The sequence below is a fragment of the Crocodylus porosus genome, unplaced genomic scaffold (assembly GCF_001723895.1).
Source record: "Crocodylus porosus isolate Cpor-Errol unplaced genomic scaffold, CroPor_comp1, whole genome shotgun sequence".
Lineage (NCBI taxonomy): Eukaryota > Metazoa > Chordata > Crocodylia > Crocodylidae > Crocodylus > Crocodylus porosus.
In genome coordinates this window covers 11,423,120-11,446,303 of record NW_017728886.1, presented here as the reverse complement: position 1 = coordinate 11,446,303, position 23,184 = coordinate 11,423,120, and the positions used below count along the sequence as shown (strand labels likewise).

The window sequence follows — 23,184 nt, the reverse complement described above, 5'->3', positions numbered from 1 at the left end:
TTCCTACTGATCTTGCGTTGCCCTTTTGGCCAGTGACCTTATTGAGAAAAGATAGAGCCATGTTTCTCATCAGTTACCTCTTTGCTACAGGTCCAGTGAAAAACATTTCACTGCAGTCACAATGCATGTGTTAACTTCATTCCAAGGTAGAATTGGGCCTTGAAGAGGTATGACACTTTTTTTGAAACTGATTATTTATTAATGTATCTGATAATGCAGCACCCTCAGTGTTTTCTAATATTCCTCTTCAAGCTCTCTTCAACCTTTGCATCAAGCTGGAGTGAAATCTGCTGCTGATGCCCAGTCTCTGTGTGGCAGGGCACCTTTGGTGCCTTCTGCTTTAAGGGCCTGAGCAGGCAGCAGAGCAGCCTGCAGGTGACTGCGGTGCCAGTCAGGGAGGGGGGTCGTATGGTCATCAGGAGGCCACCTGATTGGAGGAGGGCCTGGCTGCTGGAGAATAAGAGCAGGCTCTGAGCAGTAGAGCTGGCAGTTGCTGCAGGGAGCCGGAGGGATAGCATCGCTGCCCAGAGCTGCTGCTCCCAGAACAGCTGAATGTTCAGGGTAGAAACTATGGGGATGGAGGAGGTTCCTGGTCATGGGACATGACATAAAACTACACCGTGCTGGGGAGGATGGTGTGGTGGGGCTGCTTGTGGCAGGGCATGTCCAGCAAATGTCACATCTGTGCCTCCTCAGTAAAGGGCACAGGGTACTGGAAAGCCTCAGCCATCGCTGCCTTGCTGATGACCCTGTGGAGGGGAAAGGCTAGGGGAGCACATCCCGACAGAAAAGCACAGGGGTCCAGGTCCACTGAATGGGGCCTGAGACAGACACCTGAGGCCTGACTGGGCCCTAGGTCGAGTTGTGGGGCCCAGGTACATCAATAGACTCTTGAGGCCCAGGGGCACAAGGCCCGGGTGCACCAGTAAGGGGGCAGAGTAGGGACCCTAGTGAGGGGGTGGAGCAGAAGCCAGTGGCCGTGTAGAGTAGGGCCTTAGGGGGCCTGAAGGACTGCATGTGGGCTGGCTGGAGTAGCTGGAGTTGAGGCCCCAGAGAGGGAGCAGGAGGCTTAGGCACATCTGAGGACACCCGAGGCCAAGTTGGGCCAGAGGCTGAGTGCACCCCAGTTAAGAGGTTGTGGGAGTAATAGTGGGTACTGATTTGGATGTCATCTATGAGGCATGGGGTACAGTAAAGGGGAGGTGGGAGCTGTATATTGCGCCCTTGGCATCAGGGCATTAAATGGGCAGCCTCTCGCATTGTTACATCTGGTTATTACATCAAAGCATGGCAGATGAATCAGGTGGCAGGTGCCCCAGACAGGTGGGAGGGCTGACATTGCGACTGGCCCTGGGATGGCCCCCTGTCACACTCCGATTTGAAATACAGCATCTGATAAAATGCATTACCCATATCGCATCCTTCACACTCATGAAGTGCTGAGTAATGAAATCTCTCCCATATGTGAATTAGATTTGGTATCGGTCAGCATTGTTATATAAGTAAAATATAAGTCATCGCTTGTTGAGGATAAACTGACAAGCACCCAAATTACTATTCAGTCTCTGAAGTCACTTCCCTTTGTTCAAGGTTAAAGACTGACTTGTGCAACTTGCATTATCTGAACAAACAAATCTTTCATATGTTGAGTGCATTTTTCCATCCCTGTCACACTAGAGACCAGTAGTAAATCAGCAGTGCCTTTTTGTCGCACCTAACTCCCTTTACTGTCTAGGCTGCAGATCTAGTTAAAGATGAATTGCCCACAAGATACCTCTTTCAAGCCTGCTATTGAAATCTTGCACTGAATTTGTTGTTCATATTGAAAGGCACTTTCAGAAGATGCATGCCAGTGTTTTACTGTGGTGCTTATCACTGTAGGTTGCGCCTCTCAGCCACAGATAGATTTATCCTTATTGTAAAAATAAAGAATTAAAGCATAAAACGTGATTTGCCTAGTTCAGACAGGAAGTCTGTGGAAGAACCAGGAATGGGGGACACACTTCTGGTGTCCCAGTCAAATGCCTGAATTATTAACCATTACTATCTTCCTTCCTTCGCTGTATGATGCTTAGTGGGCATAAGATTAATCTTATCTGAGGGCAGGATCTGATGTAGAGGCAGCACCGATTGCTTTTTTGAATGTGGTTTCCCTTCCTGCAGACAGGGAAGTAAGTTCTTCCTCATGCCCCTAGATCTCTGGAGAGCACTTGGTGTAGTCCATTACTGAGTCCTTCCATCTAGCTGTATCCTGAAATGGTTTCCTGAGCTGGAGCTCGTACAAACATTAGATCAATTTGTTCCTCCACTGCCAGGCATCTAATTGGTGGAGATCTTACAAGAGATTAACTCTTTGCCCTTTGCTGTTTTAGCATTTTTTATCAGAGACACAGAAGAAAACATTAAATCATCACTGATCAAATTTGCAGAAAACACGGTGGGGGCAGTGACAAACAATGGATGGGGTAAGGGGGTCAATGAGGCAGAGTGACCTGCCTCGCTAGGTAAGCTAGGTGCAAGCAAACAGTGGATTTTAATATGGCCAATTATAAAGTAATGCATTTAGGAACAGGGGAGACCTCTCTTAGGATTCTTGGCAAATAATCAACTGAACCCAAGGTCCTGGTGCAATGCTATGGCTAAGGTTAAGCATCTCTTTGGATGTATAAACAAGAAAATACTGAGGAATAGAGGGGTTATATTGCCTCTGATATTTGGCACTTATGCTCAGTTGTTTTCAAGCATTCTAGAAGGATGTTGAAAAATAGGAGAGAGCTCAGAGAAAGGCCATGAGAATGATCAATGGCTGGGAGAAGATGCCTTTTAATGACGGGCTCCAGGAACTCAGTGTGTTCAGTTTAACAAAAAGAAGGGATGATTTAATCATGGTCTGTAAGCACCTACCTAGGAATGAGAATTTTGTTGTAGTCGGCTTTTCAGTTGGGCTGACAAAGGTACAAGAAGATCCAGTGGTAGGAAGGTGAAACCAGACAAATTCCAATTAGACATAACATGCAAGTTTTAAAAGTAGATGTTATTAATCATTATACCAACTCCTTTTTCTATTTCTTCTTTTTTCTCTCATTTTTTGTTTCCCTTTTCTCTTTCTCTCTTCCTTTTTTCCTCTCTTTTCTCTCTTCTTTTTTTCTTCCCCTCTTTTTTCTCGCTCTCTCTTTTTCTGTACATTTCGTGTCTCTCAGTACCAGGGAGCCGAGTGCTGGGGCCAAGTGCTTGGGGCAGGGTCTGGGCGGCACAGGTAGAAGCAGGCACAGGGGGAGGCCAGCCCAGCCGGCCCTTTGGGAAGGTAGCAGACAGAGAAGAGGGGGGGGCCAGGGTCTATGTACAATTCTGTATCAGTCTTATATAGAACTTAACAAGGACTATGGTGCATTCTCCTTTTTGAATCCTTAACTGTTTAAATCAAGATTAGGTATTTTTTCCTGAACATATGCCCCAAGATTGAAATGGGGATTCATTCAGCCAAGTCTTACAGCCTGTCTTGTGCCGAATGTGCAACTAGATGATCACAATGGTCCCCTTCTATCTTTAAAATCTCTCTCATCTTTCTGAGATGAGCAAATGTCTGGCACTGAACCCAGACAGGCATGTGCTGAGGGTGATAGGAAGTGTGACGTGGTTAGAAGAGCTTGTCCTCATAGCCGTGGTAGTTTCCCATCATGGTCAGACACTACGATGCTGTACTGGACTCAAGCTGTTAATCCCATTTGTTCAGATCCAGTTGGCTTAAAGGCAGTATCCAGAAAACGTCTTTTCATCCACCCCTGAAGAACCCTTATCTAGTACCCCCTTACTGGGACCCCATGGTTCAGCTTCCCAAGGCCTCAGTACTGACCCCTGTAGTCTCCCCACCAGCCAAACGGATGGCTTTTAAAAGCAGTTTCTAACATTTAGCCTTTCTGGTTCTTCCCTTGCTGTTTTCCTGTACTAAGTATTCTCCATCTCTGTCTAGGTCTTGTGAACAGATGCTAAGTGGGCTGAGTTGTAGCCTACGGTTCTTGCGGGGAATGCTTTGAGGGGCTCAGGGAGCATGTGTTGCTGGAAATAGTTTCTTCAGTAGGGCACCTAGATGCTTTTTTCACCCAGGGGGAGACAGCAAGTTGGGCCTGGCAGCAGGACCCAGACACTGTGCTCTAATTGGCTCCCCATAACATTGTGCATCATTTTGATTGGGTGAGTGGTTATGCTTGGGTTAATGCTAGAGTTTTGTAACAGTTTTATTCCCAGCCTAGCTTGCTGTGACTGAGGAAAGAGAGACCAGTAATCCCATCCCTTCATCTGGATGAGACTCCTATAAAAAGCTATCCCCAACAGGTCTGTACTAAGGAACAGACAACTCTTGCTTTGCCTTAAGTGCTGTGTTGAGCTTCTGGAGCAGGGATAGGCAACCCCTGGCACGCGTGCCAATTAGTGGCATTTTCCCTGGCACGGCAGGAAGTGTGCAAGAAAATTGTTTTTAAAAAAAGAATTATATATAACTTTTTTTTTTTGTTTTTGTTTAATTGGTGGTCTGGGCTCTCCGGAGCAGCCACAGGTCCCAGTGCTGTGACAGGCACTGGGGGTGGAGTCAGGAGAACACAGGCAGGGACACTGTCTGCATTCTGCTGATCCCGCCCCCTATCTTCAGGCTCCGCCCCCCAGCCTGGCCCAGCCCCTGGAGGGGGCTGCAGGTAGATGGGGCTGGGACCCGGGCAAGCACTGCTGAGGGCTACTGTGCTGGAGGCTCCCAACATGTGGGCGAGCCCTGGGCCCAGCTGGGGCTCAGGCAGATGGACACCCCATCCCACCCGGGGGGGCCAGAACAGGGTGCAGAGCAGGGAGAAGCAGGCATGGGGGGGAGGCATTACGGGCAGGCTGGCCTGGTCAGCCCCATGGGAAGGCAGGGGCTGGATGGGAAGCAGGGCTGCTTTGGGGCTCCGTGGGCTCGGATTGCGGCTGGCGGGCAGTGGAGCCAGGCCTCGCCTGGCCCACGCAGCTCTGCAAGGATGAGGTGCAGCCACCCTGCCCATGAGGGGGCACCGCCTGGCCGGGGCAGGACACCGGGCTTGAGGGGCTCCCAGCTCTGTGCTCAGCCTCCCTGTGCACTGGGAACAGTAGGAGTGGATGGGAGCCTCCCAGGCCCCAGGAACACCCACCGCCGTTGCCCTGGCCTTGCCTGACTGCAGCTCCCCTGGTCAGGCAGCATCCTGTTGCAGGCAGGGCAGCTGTGGCTTATCCCTGCGGAGCTGCATGTGCCACTCAGCCCCACCTCGGGTGCTGCTGGGCACCCCCGCTTGCCTGCTGCGAGTCTGTGGAGCCCCGGGGCACCCCTGCTTCTCACATGGCCCCTCTCTCCTCCGGCTGCTGCCTTCCCAAGGGGCCGGCCTGGCTGGGCTGCCTACAGTGCCTCCCCCATGCCTGCTTCTACCTGCACCGCCCAGACCCTGCCCCAAACACTTGGCCCCAGTGCTCGGCTCCCTGGTACTGCCTCTGCCTGGGTGGGACAGGGCATGTGTGCGCCCAAGCTCTGGATGGGCCCTTCCACCCCTGGGCCTGGGCTTCCCCCACTGGCAGACCATAAGGGAAGCTTGAGCAGCCCCACCCTGGTGGCTGCAGCTGGAGCGTTGCTGCCTCCCTGTGCAGGACACTGCCCTGGATCAGTGGGCCCGAGCCGCAGCTGGTAGTAGTGGGAGACACTGGAGATAAGGGACACACCCTCTCTCTCTTTTTACTTTTCTTCCTCTTTTTTACTTTCTCTTTTCCTCTCTCTTGTTTTTTCTCTCTCCCCTTTTTTCTCTCCTTTTTCTCTTCTTTCTTTCCCTTTTTCTCTCTGCTCTCTTTTTTTTCCTATTTCTTCTTTTTTCTCTCATTTTTTGTTTCCCTTTTCTTTCTTTCTTTTTTCTCTTTTCTCTCTCGGGGCAGCGCGACCTAGGGGTGCTGTGAACTCCCCTAGCGCCCCCTACCTGCTGTGTCAAATCGGATCTAAATGCACCCTCTTTATCTCACCCGCCACGTCTTTGCTGGTAAATATTGTTAAAGGGAGGCTGCCTTCTTGCCCTCCTTGGCACAGCGCCTTGATGCACCGGGGCTCTGTCTCGCCCCGCGGCTCACGGCACCTCGATGCACCGGGGCTCTGTCTCGCCCCGCGGCTCGCGGCGTGGGCCTTACCTGGCCCCCAGACCCCCTTTCTGTGTCTTGCGCCCCACTGGGGCCCCTTGCCTGCGCCCACATTGGGCTCCTCCCGATATCACTCACGCTGGGGCCGGGACACCCCAAAACACAGCGCCCTCTCCGGTGCCAGGAACACCCCCCCCCACTACTGGGGAGCTCCCATGAGGCCTCCTCCAACCCCTACAGCCTCACCCGGTCCTCCAGCGTAACAATAACAACGAAACAGAAAACTACCACTCCCGTGTTCCAAGGGAAATTCCAAGCCGCCCGGCTAACCTCCGTATGTATCCCTGCTAGGGTTTCCTTCACCCAGTATCTTCATGCAGACGCTGCTCAGGCCATCAGGCTTCTCTGCTGTGCCTACTCCCAGCAGAGCTCCCTCTTCCTCGGCTGCCAGAGGAGAACTGACTCTGGTTTCAGCCTGGCTGTTTATATAGGCCAGGCCCTGCCCCCTTCTGGTCAGCTGGCCAGACTGGTTGTCTTGGCAACCCACACCTGTGCTGCCCTGGTGACGGGCAGCTGAGCCCATATTACTACTTGTCAGTAGCAGGCACCTTAGTGCCCTGCTACATCTCTCCTTTTTTCTCTTCTTTCTCTCCTCTTTTTTTCCCCTCTTTTCATTCTCTTTCTGTCTCTTCTCTCTTTCTCTTTTTTCTCTGTCTCATCACACTATGCTTAACAAAGCAGAATACACAAGAACAAGAGCAGTATCTGAAGTTTTATTTATTATCACCAGGTTTCAAATTTTTAGAAAACCTGGTATTTAGCATTAAAAAAAAAAACAAAAACAACATTTATGATTATTAACTATATCAATATGCAGTGCATCCTGGTACCCCCACCCTGGTTTTGTTTTTCTGGCATGCTGGCACTCTGGCACCTTACAAGTTAGACAGTGCAGTTTTTTCTGGCCAAAACATGGCCTACCTCTGAACTATATTAATATGCCGTGTGTCCTGCCGTACCTCCCACCCTGGTTTTGTTTTTCTGGCAGGCTAGCGCATCTTACAAAGTAGACATTGCGGTTTATTTGGCGCTCCGGCCAAAAATGTTGCCTACCCCTGTTCTGAAGCATTCCCAGCCTCTGCTGCCTCTGGGAACCAAGATTAGAAACCAAAGCTCAGTCATCCTTAGGGATGTGAAAAGGGACCCAAATAGACTCTCAGATCAACCACCTTTGTAATATTTTATTCAAATTTATTTTAGGGGTGTAACAGTTCTGTCACCGAGTAGAACGCTTTGCCATCTCTCTGTCACAACCCAGAAAACTAGTAGAAGGGAATATAACTACTTGCTGCCTGGGTGTGCAGACCTTCCAGTATCTTCCAGTGTGATCAAGTCAACTTGTATGATTCTGTGAGCTCTTTTATTGCAGCAGGAGAGGATCATCCAATTAAGTTTATCAAAGAGCCTTTTACTGAGCTTCAGCAGAAGAGCACAAAATAAATGCAGACCCCTTCCTAGAGTGTTCTCTCTAATTATATTTACTCTCCGTATCAAGGGGCGCAGGAGATTCCTTTCTTGTTAATCAGCTTTTATTTATTTATTTAGTAAAGAAGCATAATTGAATTCAAATAACTTACTGAAAGGAAAGGATAACAAAATCTAAGCGCTCGAAAATCCAAGTGTTCCATGCCTCAGCCATTTCAAATTGCAGGTCCTGTCAGTCCAACCTGGTGGCCTTCTACGACCAGGTCACAAAATCCTTAGATGCAGGGGTAGCTGTGGATATAGTCTTTCTGGACTTCAGGAAGACCTTTGACGCTGTCTCTCACCCCATCCTCATTAAAAAACTAGGGGACTGTGGCATAGACACCTGCAGAGTCAAATAGGTCACTAACTGGCTGGAGGGCCACACCCAGAGTGGTGGTGGACGGGTCTTATCGACCTGGAGGGATGTGGGCAGTGGGGTCCCCCAGGGCTCGGTCCTCAGGCCCGCGCTGTTCAACATCTTCATCAGCAACTTGGACAAGGTGGTAAAAAGCACCCTGTTCAAATTCGCAGATGACACTAAGATGTGGGGAGAAGTGGGCATGCTGGCAGGGAGGGACAGGCTACAACTAGATCTGGACAGGTTACAGGGGTGGGTGGATAAGAACAGGATGGGTTTCAACACTGACAAGTGCAAGGTACTGCACCTGGGGGGGAAGAACCAGCACCATACCTACAGGCTGGGGAACTCCCTTCTTGTCAGTGCAGAGGCAGAAAAGGATCTTGGAGTCATTTATTGATGCCAAAATGAACATGGGCTGACAGTGTGGGGATGTGATCAGGAAGGCCAACCATACCTTGTTATGTATCCCTAGATGCGTCTCAGGCAGGTCCAGGGAGGTGATCCTTCCCCTCTGTGTGGCACTGGTCAGGCTGCAGTTGGAGTACTGCGTCCAGTTCTGGGTGCCGCACTTCAGGAGGATGTGGACAACATGGAGAGGGTCCAGAGGAGGGCCACTCACATGATTGAGGGGCAGCAGGGCAGGCCCTACAAGGACAGGCTACGGTATCTAAACATGTTCAGCCTCCACAAGAGAAGGCTGAGGGGGGTTCTAGTGGCCTGTTACAGAGTAGTCAGGGGGGACCAGCAGGCATTGGGGGAGTCCCTGGTCCCCCAAGCACTACCAGGAGTGACTAGAAATAAAGGTAGATTTAGGCTAGATAGCAGGAGGTGCTACTTTGCTGTCAGGGCGGCTAGGATCCGGAACCAACTTTCAAGGAAAGTGGTGCTGGCTCCTACCCTGGGGGTCTTTAAGACAAGGCTAGACAATGACCTTGCTGGGGTTGTTGACCCCAGTACTCTTTCCTGCCATGGCAAGGGGTTGGACTTGATGATCTGCTCAAGTCCCTTCTGACCCTACTTACTATGAAACTACTCAGGTAAGAAGAGGCTCAAAATCCAGACAAGTGCCTTAGCTTCTGGGGCAGACAGAAAGGATCGTGTGTTCAGTGGAGGAAAGTTAACAAGACGGCATTAAGTATGAGTTCATTACATGGGAAAATATTACTTAAATTGGAGAAGGTGAGTGTGGCAGGGCACTGTATGTGCCTGTCACTTTAAGGGCAGCTATTTTAGGTTCAGGGCTGCCTATATAAACAAGGCAGTTTGGCTGCTGGAGGTCAGGTAACAACACTATCTGGCCAGAGGTCTGCTGAGTTTCATCTGGAGGTAAGGGAGGAGCTGTAGGGGATGGTAGGAGGCTCCTGTTCCTGGGTACAACCTGAAACTACACCCTCCCAGGAGTGGGTGGCCTGGTGGGGCTCCCAGTGGCATGGGGACCCCCCAGGAAATGCTAGGCCAGTGATCACCCTGGTGAAAGGCAGGTTGGGGTGCTGTAACCCGTAGCCCTCACCTTCAGGTGAGTTGTGTTCTATTGGAGGAAGTCGTGGGGGTGCAAGCCCCAGGGAGGAGAGTCGGAGGCTAGGTGTGGCCAAGGTTGCCTGAGCCCTGTGGGGATTCAAGACCCTGAGAGGGAGAGTTGGGGCCAGGCACTGCTATGGCCACCTGAGCCCCGCTAAAGGAGGGAAGCCCTGACACCCCAAGTGAAGGGGGCATGAAGAACAGTGAGAAGCTCCCCTTGTGAGGGGGGCAGCGCTGTGGAGCCACAGCAAGAGGGGGCAGTGATCAGAAGCCCCAGGGAGAGGGCAGTGTGGAGCCCAGTGGAGGGAAGAAGGGGGCTCAGCCAGAGAGAGCAAGAGCTGAGTTCTGACCCCAATAAGTCCTCCACCATTGGGAGGCCGAGCATGGGTCAAAGATAACACCGGTCATAGCACCGCAACCTGCTCCCCCGGGGGGAAGTGAGAGTCCCCTGTGAGACCTTGATGCACCAGTAATGGTGTGAGGTAACCCCAGCTCCCCACGTCTGTGGAGGAGGACCCAGAGAGGGGGACCCCGGGATAAGAGTATGGGTCAAGGCCTGCCAGAGCTTCCCCTGACTGGCCCAGGCAGGGGCCAGGACCAGGAGAGTCAGAAAGGCAAGGAGCCCCACAGAGAGGGGCTTGGGGTCCCAACTGGCCTGGGGGTGGGCTGGGGCTAGTGTGAGCTTGAAGGTCCCAGTGAGGGGACCACACCCGAAGGGGAACCGGTGGCAGGGAGATATGTGGCCTGGTATGATGGTAGCAGAGTCCGCCTGAAGGGGAGGAATCCAGGTGGGGTCCTACAGTGGGATTCTGGGCCCATCGTGTGGGACTGGTGTGTATGAGAACATCATGATGTCATCTGTGAGGCTCGGGCTGTGGTGTAGGGGAGGAATGGAGCCACAGATAGTGCTCCCTAGCAGCGGGGCAGAAAATGGGCAGCCTCCTGCTTATTACCAACTAATGAATCAATTAAGATCAAGGCTTGGCCGGCGAGAAGGCGGGTGGTTAGCCCAGAAACAGGTGGGCAGGCCACACAAAGATGGGCCCCAATACGCCTCCTGTTACAGTGAGGATTAGGAAAAGAATTTTAAAGTGGTTGAAGACTTCTTTGAAGGGGAGATGATGTGAGCGGTGCTGAAAGGAAAGCTCAGATAGATGGAGGTTATTAGTGGAGTTCCTCAAGGATCTGTCTTGGGTCAAGCCTTCATGAATATTTTTTTTATTAGTGAGTATGGTACACAATGTGGGAACATGCTTTTGAATTTGCTTAGAGCACAAATGTAGGAGCCATCAAAGGAGGATCACTATGTGAGGGAGCAAATGTCTCTAAGCTGCAGGCCTGTGTTGGTACAAGAACAAGTGAGTACAAGCGAGCTATGAATATGCGGAGGCTGGAAATCGGATGAAAGTTTCTAACCATCAACGTAGTAAGATTCTGGAACAGCCTTCCAGTAGTGATTTTGGGGCAAACAGCCTGCCTAGTTTCGAGATGGACCACGATCAGTTAATGAAAAGGATCTTATGACATGGAGACCTGCAACAGCAGGAGGTTGGACTTAGTTTCTCAGGACATTCTTTCCAGTCCGGGACCCCATCTAGACAGAAATATTTGATGTCTTGCAGATCAGGTGTGGAGAAAATGACTTGTGCATCCCTTGTGCACAGGCAGTAGTTAAGTCTTTGCTGCTAGAGGGAGTTTTTTACGGATAGTACATAGACAGAGAGCAAGAGAGAGCCAACAACAGAGCCTGCAGAGCACCTACAAGTGAGGAGAAGAATAAGGCATGATGGGAGGCAGTGACACTGGAAGAGTGAGTAGAGAAAAAAGAGGGAACCTGAAAGAGGACAGTATCCCAAAATCCAGAAGAGAATGGGATGTTAAGGAGAAGGAACCATGAAACTGTCAAGGAAAGGCTAGGGGAAATGAAGAAGGAATAATAAATTGGTCACTAGAGGCCTTGAGAGCAGTTTCAGTGGAGAAGAAAGGGTGGAACCAGGTTGGAGGGGGTGTCTGAATTTATCTGGATGATAATCTTAACCAGTATCCCTGAAATGCTGAGGGATCTCAGAAGCTTCACAAACTGTTTATGTATCACAGTGGTCCTCAAGCTTTTTAGACTTAAGGCTCCCCTTGTTAGATTCAAGGTACCCCTTGGAAAATGCAAGCTCTTAGCATGTGCTTATTTTAACTATAGAAAAATAGTAGAGCAAGTCTGCTGCTGCAGAAAATTCAGAAAGGCCACAAAAGGTTAAAATGCTTTTGACACTATGGATTCCTATTTGAAATCTCTGGCTGCATCCAGATGGGCGCGGTTGAGCACATACCACACATTCAGACGTTTCCTGTGCTGCTACCTTGCAGTGCAGGGCGGGGGGGGAGGGAAGGATTTGACCCCAGGAGATCCAGGGGTCAAAAAACCTGGGGGGGAGGGGGGAAGCAGGGCATTGTACATGGCTGCACGCAGGAGCTGTCGGCCAGGCTCCAAGCTGAGGGAGTGTTGCAGCTGCAGCTTCCTCGACCCCAGGTAAGGCTGCTAGGGCCAGCACAGTTGTTGCTGCCAGCCTCCCCTACTCCACCCTGGAGTAGCCTCTCATGTACATGGCACAGGCATCCCCTGGGGACAGGTAGCAGCAGCTCAAGGTCCCCCGTTGTCCCCAGGGAACCAAACATCCGCAGTCATCTGGATGCAGCCTCTGAGTTACCTTACAAATCATGTGTAGGTGTTTGTACATCTAAAAGTGCTAATATTGTATAGCACCCTTAAGAAGATCTCATGGCATCCTAGGCAGTTTGGCTGGCATGGCACCCTGACTGAGACTCACTGATCTAGAGAAACTACATCAGCACTAAGGTACCGCCACTTCTAGTACAGGACATGAAATCAGCTTGGCAGTTTACAGCGACACCATCTGATGAGTGAGGATGGGAAGAGAGAAAAGAGATTGTGAAATGACAGAAGGGAGCGTGGTTTAAAAGTACTCAGAATGCAGTTGCCTGAGTTGCAATTTGGCCCGGATGCCATGGTTAATATCCAAGTCCAGTGCAAACTACTTTGCAATCTTGAACAATCATTTTACATTTTATCCAGAATACAAAGATGGGTCTGCAGGGGGCTGGAGAACATTGCTGTGCCTTACAGAAGCCACAAAATGTACCCTTTTCCTCTTTTCCAACCCCAGGTATGACCTGGGGGTTTGAAGGCTTGGGAGCACCCCGGTCATACCTGGAGCTCAGATTCAGAGTTTTCCACCATGTGATCAACAAAGGGAGTTTTCTGTTTTTGACTGAATCTCTAACTTGTCTTGCTCAGCAGTTAGGACCATCTCTCCTATTTGCTTGGCCCTCCCTTGTGCACTCGTTTCTGTTGTGTTTCCCTTGTGTTCATGGATTGCTTCTTCCAAATGCTTGATTATCCAGGCAGGATTGAATAAGCCACAGCGGCATATACCAAATAGATAAAAGCACATCCTGTGTCTCTACCAGGACCACACTCTACTGTTCTACCTGCACCAACACAAAAAGCGGGGAGAGGGTTACTATTGAGAAAAACCAGAGAGTGACATTTTCACTGTATCTCCATCACAGCAGGCACCGAGTTAGATTTTCAAAGGCATGGTCAGGAGTTAGGTGCCTAACTGCCATTTAGACCTTTTGAAATATACTGCAAAGTGGATGAAGAATGGACCAATGGCCCATCGAGTTTGTATTCTGTTTCCAGCAGTAATCAGTGCTGGATGCTTCCCAGGGAGAAATATGAACCTCGTCTCGTAAATGCATCAGATTACGTAGTTTGATACCACAGAGGGAAATTTTCTTCCTGACTCCAGCTGATGATCCTTTTGTGCCTTGAAGCATAAAGATTGAAATCTTGTGACTTTATTTATAGTCTTGTTAATATAATTGTTGCTGCTGTTCTCAGTCTTGCTAAGTTTTTTGAAACTTACCAAGCAGTTAGCCTCAAATAATAATAGTATCCTAATATCCAAGCCAAACTACAGGTTTTTATAGGTGACCAGTATGTTACGAATATACAGAACTATTACAAAAGAGCTCTTTGCAGTAATTTCCCTTAATTTACCAGCACAGAAATGCACATTTAGTAGGAACCCCCTGGTGCTCAAACAGTTACCTAACTCAGCTGCTTAACATAATTAGAGTAGGAGAAATGGTGGTGATTGAAATCAAGAAGGGATCCTGCTGCTTTTGCACAGTATTTGAGAACAATTTGCATTCATACCTAACTTACATTAACACAGGATACAGAAGTTACTTAGGAAATCTCTGACCTTTGGGGTTGTTCGGGTGTTTTTGTCCCCGGATTTCTCCAGTTGATTTAGCGCAAAAAAAAATTCTGTACTAAATCATTTAAAACTCTTGTGTATGGTGTAGGCAAAAATGATGCATATAATATTTTGATAGCACAAAATGTATTGACCTTCTAAACTTTACATATTTTGTGCATTTGTCACTAGGGTGAAACATTGCTGAAATCATCTAATTGGACATGATGTTAAACTGTAATAATAGTCGCAGCTTTATCTTAAGATTTGTAGAAATGTACCTCTGACCCCAATTCCAGTTAATACATTTGGCTGCAAGTCAATTTAAATAAGTGTGCAAGGAACATGCCATTCATATCAGTGTTTGTCTTATGTGAGCTGGTTGTCTCAGGGACTATGCACTTGTAAATAAAGCAAGGAGGAAAGTCGTTTCAGACAGATTAGTAATGTGAATTATACGGTCATATTTCTATAAAATGAACAAGCTTTTAAAGAGTTATTCACCACAAGTTAATAGAGTTAATATTTGTTTATTGTATTATGATATTGCCTACAGGCTCCAATCAGGGACTGGCTTCTATTGTATTGGACAAGGGCACATCATAAAGACGGTCTCTGCCCCAACATCTAAGTTAAACAAATCTTGTCCTTGGACCGTAGGCAAGGAAAACCTTGCTACATGGAAAGATCAAGGGAGATCCCCAAGATTGCACAGAGTCTCAGAGTCTGTGACCAACAGCCCCAGATCTCCCTGAGGCCTGGTTCAGTGCCTTAATCACAAGAGCTCCCTTCCTCTTGGTATAGAAGACACCTCTGCATAACATTACAATCAGAAGTCCTATAAATGACTTTATCTCCTCAAAAACATGGTATTTCCCTCTAGCCCCCTTCTTTCTATGATGCCTACCTGAAAAAAAGACATTCTGGAGCACTGGAGTGGTTGGAAGTGTGTGTATTCATATAGCAGTGAGTGTGTGCAACACTCACGCATATTTGGTTGTATCTGTCTCCCCAACCTTCAGTCTATCACTTGATGCTGTTGTACAGGCCTTGCATGTGCTTGTACAGCTCCAACAGCATGGAGCTCTTGTCAAGGTATGATATTTGTATTTGATTCTGCACACAGCAGGTGAGCAGCTTGAACTGGGTATAAACTGAGGAGAAAGGCAGGGACTGCAGAGTGGCTGATTCTGTGTTAATGAGAACATGACTATTTCACTGCCAGGTTATAGCTGTCTACTCATAGCTGTAAGTTGAGATGAGGGCAAAGATAAAGATTGGGGATGTTTCCTTAAACTCAGACTTTTTCTGCCCATGCTGGACCGCAAGACGATTGAAGTTCAGTGCAGATTACTATCTCTAGAGCTTGTGTCACTGGGTAGTGTCAACTTTATATGTGCACTGGAAAGCAAGAACTTTTGCTCCCTATTTCCAGGATTAAGGCCTTTCCTTCATAACACAAACCTAAAGTAATACCACGTTCCCAAGACCGTTGTATATTTTTGTCTCATTTCCCCCAGCCTGAGGCAAATGGAGCAATATCAATCCCTTTGTCAGGGTTTCCACATGGCATGTGTACCAAATACCCTCAATAAGCTTTTAGGTTGCCATTTGTGCAGGGGTGAATTACAGTTGCTTGTGATTTTTTTTTTGGTTACTTAGAAATACATTGGGCTGACAATGTTCCAGGGTGATCTGTGAATTTTGGGAGGGTTATTAATGCCTCCGTAATTAGATGAATGCCATTATAGAGGAAGGGTCTGAAAAACTAGAACAAACTTGAACAGAACAAACCAGATTGAAATAATGTTTTCCCTTTTGTTTTCTTTTCCCTCCTCCTCAGGTGGAAGAGAGCTCCAACGCGGGCAGCCCTTCAAAAGGCCTTTTCTCAAAAGGGCTCCAAAATCGACCTTCCAGTCCTGTTTCTGCCCCTGTGAGATCTAAGCATAGCCCAGGCTCACCAAAAACAGTGTTTCCCTTCCCGTATCAGGAGTCTCCCCCACGTTCCCCACGCCGAATGAGCTTCAGTGGGATCTTCAGGTCCTCCTCCAAAGAGTCCTCCCCCAGTTCTAACCCATCTACCTCTCCTGGGGGCATCAAGTTTTTCTCCAGATCAAGAAAAAGTAAGAAATTGATCATGTTATTTCAGGAAGATACACAGTACCTCTGGGCTTGACCCATTCTTTACCTGCTGTAGTAAAGTAAGTGCAGATGGGGCACATGCTAATTGTTCATTATTAGTTCCACTTAAGATGTTTATCAATTTCTTTGCCACCTAGTTCTCCAGTAGAGTGTAACCTGGAGCATGGTATAGACCAAAGGTGAAACTTTCCCCCATGCAGAGAGCAGCACAAGGAAAGCAGAAAGCACCATGTAAATCGCGTGTAAGGTTTTGCATGAAATCTCATCCCCACTGAAGGCCAGCAGGAGAGTTCTTCCGCTGGCTTCACTGGAGCTGAGCTACCAGTTTTGGGGTTTAAGAGGGGCTGAAGTGATGGATGGACTTTGTGCTGGCCCCTGCATAGCAGTCTTTCACCTGGAAACAGAGAAGTACTGCTTCAGCCGGCTCCTTAGAAAATCTCAGCCATTCTTTTACCAATGTTGTTTATGCTATTGTAGGAAAGTAAAAAAGATCCTGACCACACTGATGAAATGATGCATGTTCCTGATGTGTTGACAACTGCGAGGGTGTTTCATTTCTGTGTGAAGCGAGTAGACACTTCCATCTTTTATGATTCAGAACAGCTAACTACATTTTATCTTGTACAGATTGTCTCCTCAGTAATTGGGCACCTGCTATATTGACTGAGCCACTTAAATTGTTTTCTTGACAAGAAAATTATTCACCTTTACTTTTATGCTTTAAAATTTCATAACATAAATTAAAATGAAAGCTCACCTGTCTCAAATGTTTTGGGGAACAAACATATTTAGAAGCGAATCACAAAACAGGACACTTCTGTTGGGAATTTATTATTGGGAAATGTTGGAAGTGATTGACAGTTTGTATTATTTCCCTGTGGATAAACGGAAGAAATAATAAATCAATATAAAATTCTGTATGCAATCTATAGAGGCCGTATTTGTGATGCTGATAGCTACATTTGGGATATAAAATGCATATAATGTACTGAAAACTGAGAGCAGGGCCTTGTTATGTTTTCTGAATGTCAACAAAATTATTTTAATTTATTTAACGTATTTATTTCATTAGAGTAAACAATGTTGTGGTGACTTTGCCGCATGCAGGTATAAACACACACTCATTATGTGGATCACATTTGTCAAGAAGTTCTTCAGATTCAACTGAAATTAGTTTTTTACTAGTTCCTTTACCTGCAGACTGCTTTCCAGAACCTGAAACCCAGAGTACATACTTCTAAAAGGAGTCCAGTTGCATTTCACACAATCTGAACTTTTTATAGTCCTGCCACACCGATCAGGGGCACTAGTTCTTCCATGGTTAAAGTTCATATGAGCTTCCTGTCATCCTCCCAGCCTCACAAACCATAAATCCCATTTAAGCTGTGTTTTGAGGATTCTGGTAGAACTTTACATTTTTATAGGCCGTATTGTAAGTAACTGAACAAGGAAGTATTTCACCCTGCATGGATAACCATAACAATTTACACTGACTGGCAAAATCATGTAATGACACTGATTATTTATGTTTTACTAGTGATAGGTGATGGTTCAAGAGATATGGGGACGAATTCTTGTGCCTCAGGAAGGGTCCTGTGATACCTGAAAGCTTGCATACCAGGCATACAGTTGGTCCAAAAAAAGTTATCACCTGCAAGAATTCTTGCCTTTCACTGATCATTTAGGCACTGCCTACTTAAAGTTGTGTTTATTCTGTGCAGGCTTGGGAGATGACGCCTGAACCTAGGCAGATACATCTGCATATTAAAATATTAAAATGCTCCACTAGTCAAGAAAACCATGGCAGCGCGGTCATATCATTGGAACATAGCCAGCTTCAGAACAGCCTTTCGTGCCATACTTCTTAGCCAGAGACGGTATCAGTGACCCAGCTGTTAGAGAAATGGTTGCAGAACTTCTTGTGGTGTTTATTTTTAATGCAAGAATAGCTGCCTCCCAACCAGTGAATGATGTTGGTTAACCTGCATATGTCAGGAACCTTTGCTCTCCCTTAGTTGCATGGTTTTTTTCAAGATGAATTGCCAACTACACTCAGTGATGGTCCCCTACTGAAGATCACTTCTCAGAGAGACTTATAGGGGTATGTGCTCCTCTCTGTTCTGCTTCATATTTTGTTGATTTTTATTTCTGTGTGTTTTATTTGCAGACTAACATTTATACACTTCTGATTTTTTATGTTTCTTTTTAAAGTGTCTCTTCAAGGCTCTAGGAGCTTACTGGAACTTAGTGAACACCACAGATATACTAGGTGCATCTACATGAGACGTTTACTGTGGAGCTGCCTAATTAGCTCCACAATAAAGTCTTAGTGTCTACGTATGTGGTCCTGTTAGGCTGCAGAAAACTACTCAACTCTGCCACAGGTTAATACTTGTAAATACAAGTACTATCTAGCAGCAGAGTTTTTTAGCGTGCAGCAGCATATGTGCAGACACTGACGGGGCTGGCTGGGGCACAAGGGTGCTTCTGTGAGGAAGCTGTCTCCTGGCTAGCCCCACACTGAAGCATACTTGTGCCCCAGCCAGCCTCTTTGCAGCATGGTTGAGCTGGGTCAGAGCAGCCCTAGGCTGGCAGGCTGACCCTTCAGACCCTCGGCCAGCAGGGGCTGCTCTCACCCTGCTCAACATATTGTGGTCTGGGGCACACGTTCAAATGCAGTACCTGGGAGCAATAAACTCCATTGTCATATGCACCGGAGTTTATTGCTCTATGCTAATAGGACGTGTAGATACACGCACTGATGCCATCTTACAATCAGAACTTTTGCTGGCCGTCTATTCTATAAATAAAAAATAGTCCTTTAGATCTTGAAACACAAAGTGACTGATTTAAGCCTTCTTGGAACTAAGCTTTTGTGACTTAAAAGTCATTGTTTGATAGGATTTCTCAAAAAAATAAAAGTCCCTAAACTAGCCATTAAGTTCAGGGCTCAGAATTGTAAAGGTGTTTTGATGTTGCTGTGTGTAGCTCTGAAATATCTTAGTGATATTGATGGACAGGTCCCTTGGCCTAAAGTGATTTAAGTAATTAGGATCTAAAATGGCTCCACTCCAGTAGCCATAAAACTCTTTAGGTACCTAAATTCATTCAGCATCTTCATTTTTGGACTGAAAAGTCCCCTAGGTGCCTGCATGGGTGCTGTATGCATGCTTGGAACCAATCCAGTCTGAACACTGAGGCACCTAACTCCCACCTCTATTTAATTACAATGTGAGTTGGTTGTGGGGAGGCACATAAACTTCACCAAAGTCTCTGGAGGGACCCTATGTGATGAACAGGGATTCTGGTGTTCTCTGATTTTTTTTTTTTAAATCCTTAGTTCTCAGATTAAAAAAAAAAAGTAACCCAAAATCCACCATTTTCTGCCATGAAAATGAAACACCACTTATATAAATTTGTGCCCCTTCTTTCTCTTTTCTCCTTCTCTAACAATGTTCTTAAGTGATGGTAATGCAGGATTCTCCACTTCACGCTGTATTCAGTGCTTACAGTGTAAGTTAGGGGCCCTCAGAACATGTTCATCAGCAGGGATCCTGTTTTCTCATATTAAAAAAATCCCTATTTTTAATAAAAATCCTTAACCCCAAATCCATATTTTTCTGTGACTAAAATGTTGGCGGGGGAGGGGGGGGATTGAGGCCTCCAAAGGGAGGGAGTTGGGCAAGGCTGGGGCTGCTGCCCGGCTGGGCAGTGCATGAGGCTTGGGGCCTGGGGCCAGAATATGGTCTTCAGGCTTCTGGCGTGTAGCAGGATGGGACTGCGGGCAGCTTGTCCAGGGGGAAGGGAAAGGGGCTGCCTCACCATCACTGTGTGTACTCTTGGCGAGGGGGGAGAGCAGGGTGGGCATGTACCTCTTCAGATTTGTGTGCAAGGAGGGGGTGGGCTTCCTGCTGTGGGCTCAGGCTTCCTGCTCTGCTGCCCTCCCTCCCAGGGCCTCTGCAGCCCAGTGGGCAAGACCTGGCATGGCATGGCAAAGTGGGGCCAGGTGGGGAAGCTCTTTGCTGCTGCAAGCCCCACACTGCGCTGGCAAAGTGCCCCCTGCCCATCTGGCAGCAGTGGGGGCAGTGGCATGGAGTTGTGCCCCTTGAGGGGTAGGAGGAGGGGGAGGGAAGTGTTTCATTTTAATCATGGATTTGGAGGGGTTTTATCAGGGAATTTGTGTTTTTGTTTGTTTTTTATCAAAGAAAACCAGGATCCCTGGAGCTCAGGGACTTCTCCTGGAATACCTAGGAGAGCTGCAATATCTATCAAGCCCTTGCTTGTTAGAGCTCCTAACCTGAGTCCCTTTTGGCTAATGTTTGTGTGTCACAGTCAGGGAAACTGTTCAGGCCTCATAAGGTTATGGAAGTGAAAATCCAAAAGTAGACACCAGCTGTATTGGGTTTTTATATAGGCGTTTCTTTAAATACTTTGGTAGTGCTGGAGTAATGTTGTCATGATGGGACAGGAATTACGTGAGGGGCAAGAATTTCTTTGGGTGATATCTTTTATTGGCCTGTGTAATTCTGACTGGGTTAGATAAGGGAACTGAAGAACGTCTTATGTTCAGAAGCTTCTCTGACACTAACCCAACTATGCAGTTGGTTCAATAAATGATATTACTCAAAGAAATCCTTGCGTTTTCTTTAAATACTTTAAAATAAAGTATTCTTTTATTTAGAATAAAATATTGTACATTATTGCATCTCAGCTTTGATTTTTCAGGCATTTTGATGAATTGAGTATGCAATACAGGCATTCTGGATGAATATCTTGCAGCTCTGTGCAAGCTCAGACCGTATTTTAGTGTCAGGCACAATCCATTGATCTATGTTACTCTAAACCTCCTTCAACATACATGTTCCTATAAACTTGATTGGTTTTGTGCAGACGTAGTTGCGATGGTCTAGGAAGCGTGCAAGAAGCAGAGGTTTTTTTGTGATACCTTTTATTGAACCACCTGTATAGTTGGGAGAGACATTAGACGAGCTTTCAGAGACAAAGTGCCCTCCCCCTAGTCTGGAGACTTGCTTAAAATAAACGGAAGTTTTCAGTCAAAATACTTCCCAGAAGAGCAAAGAAGAATTGTTAAAGCAACACTGTTTAATATTAATTTTTATTATTTTTATTTAAAAAATGCAATGGGATTTGGAATCTAGCAAAATTCATTATCAAGGTTAATAAACAGCTCTGACCCTGTGTCAATCCATCCTCTTCCTATGTGGTAGAACCCCCTTCTCTTGTACAGGCTGTATCCCACAGCGAGCCCACATCCTCGCGGTGCACGTGGTGAGGCCGTGCGCCTCGCGTCTTTCTCACCTGATAAATGTCAAATTCCAAAGACTTGTGAAACGTATTTGAAAGCTGTAGCCAGATTACTTTTGGAAGGTGGTCTCCTAAGAGAGAGACCCTGCAGCACCGAGCAGTCAAGCTTTTAGACGCATCATAGCGGCTTGGTTGTGATGAGAATGAATTAATTGGGGTTACATACTTTTTAAAGAATCTCAATGACACAAGTCGTGTGACTTGCTAAGAGCTATTTTGCAGTCTACATAGATTTACTTGAGCTCACTTTTCAGGCCAGACCAGGGGAACAACAGGTAGATTTAAGTGAAAGTATGATTATATTATGAAAGTGGTTCTAAAACTGGCACTATGGAGCTGCTTTTTAGTCATTTCATGTCAGATTTTCTTAGCTAGTAAATAAAACTATTCTCATTGCTAGCCCTGCAAACCAAACCTGGGATGCGATACTCTATTCTTTCTGGTTTGTAGTAATATAATTTCTACATTCAGAACTCAACAATTCTGATGATATGTGAGCTTGAATAAAATTCAGCTTGCTTGCCTATAATTCTGTTCTTTTGATACTAGGATAAAAAGAAGTAAAATGAGTAGGACTGACCCAAAATAAACAGTGGAAGTTGATACATTCTTCCATAGTCTTATTTCTGAGCATAATATCACATCCCAAGGGAGCCTACATTTAGGCGACTTTAGGACAAAATTCTTTTACACAATAAAATAGAGATGGGACGGGCTCCTTTCTGAAATGCTGAAATCAAGTCCCACTGATGTTTTAAAGTGAAAATTGATAGTTGTATGGGATTTAATAAATTAAAAGGTTATTAGTTTTGTGTTTTTAAAGTAGCTGATTGCTCTTTTTGAAGGTCATCTGGGTAATTTTTATCATACTGCATCATCTAATCAAAGTAGCCTTTTAACAAAGTGTACTGATATACATGACATAGTTTTGATGCTTGGTGATCTGATATTAGGACTTCTGAAGTCAATGAAAAGATTCTCTTTGCCATCAATGGGCACTGAGTCAGGTTGGGGTAGACAGGTTGAGAAGACAACCTAACTCAGTATTCAGACATCTTAAAGTCTTGGCTGCCCGGTGATCTTAACCAGTTATGACATCAGTAATGAGGAAATGAAAACTGATACCTATTCAGATCTGTGCTTCTGTTTTGAAAGGTGTTCTCCTGCCATGTGGGAATTTCCCATTTTATTTGAGGAAGACGTTTCTGAGGAAGAAATCAGTGCTGTTAATCGTACGCCTCGCACAAAGGAGTGTCAATGCATAGCTAAGACTCCTGGGTGCTACAGTAACACAACTCGGCTGTCATGTTTGATGGAAGGATCGTTGAGGCTGTAAGCAAAGACAACCAGGCATCTTCAATCGAATGCTGTTACCCTTGAGCAGCGTGGTAATGAATTGGTAGATAAGCGTGTGTTTGTGACATGTAGTACTGGTTTATACCTGAAGATGGTGCAAGCAGCTCTAGTTTCCCAAATCCTGAAGATTAAAATAGACAAGAGTTGCAGGGTTTCATGTTGTAGAGTTGAAATCCTGCTCTAATGTGACAGAACAATGTACCAAAACTCTCCCTCAGGTCTTCAGCTGAATTATATTCCCTTAAGATTTGTTTTTAGAATCACATTACATCTTATTTTGGAACCAGGTTGCTGTGAAACTGCTTGCTCTGTAACAAACCCAGAGCTTTTATGTATTATTAGACTCAGTGAGACAAATCATCCTGCCAGTGGGCATTCTGGATGACTAGCTTGCAGTTGTGTACAAGCTCAGACCATATATTTAGTGTCAGGCACAACCTGTTGACCTGTATTACTTTAAAGAATGAACTTCCTTTAATATATATGTTCCTATGAACTCAATTCATGTCCTATTGATTGGCTGCCTGTACTTAACTACCTCTAGCCCTAGATTCTCAACTT

General features: G+C 46.5%; 1 protein-coding gene across 2 annotated transcripts in view; it reads left to right on the top strand.

Annotated features, from left to right (window-relative positions):
- PRKAG2 (protein kinase AMP-activated non-catalytic subunit gamma 2) overlaps positions 1 to 23,184 on the top strand; it is a 328,707-nt gene that overhangs the window by 91,556 nt on the left and 213,967 nt on the right. For both annotated transcript variants that reach the window (XM_019530337.1, XM_019530343.1), the window contains exon 3: positions 15,644 to 15,923. In XM_019530337.1, the coding sequence (XP_019385882.1) occupies positions 15,644 to 15,923 (280 nt within the window). The remainder of the gene's footprint in view (positions 1 to 15,643; positions 15,924 to 23,184) is intronic.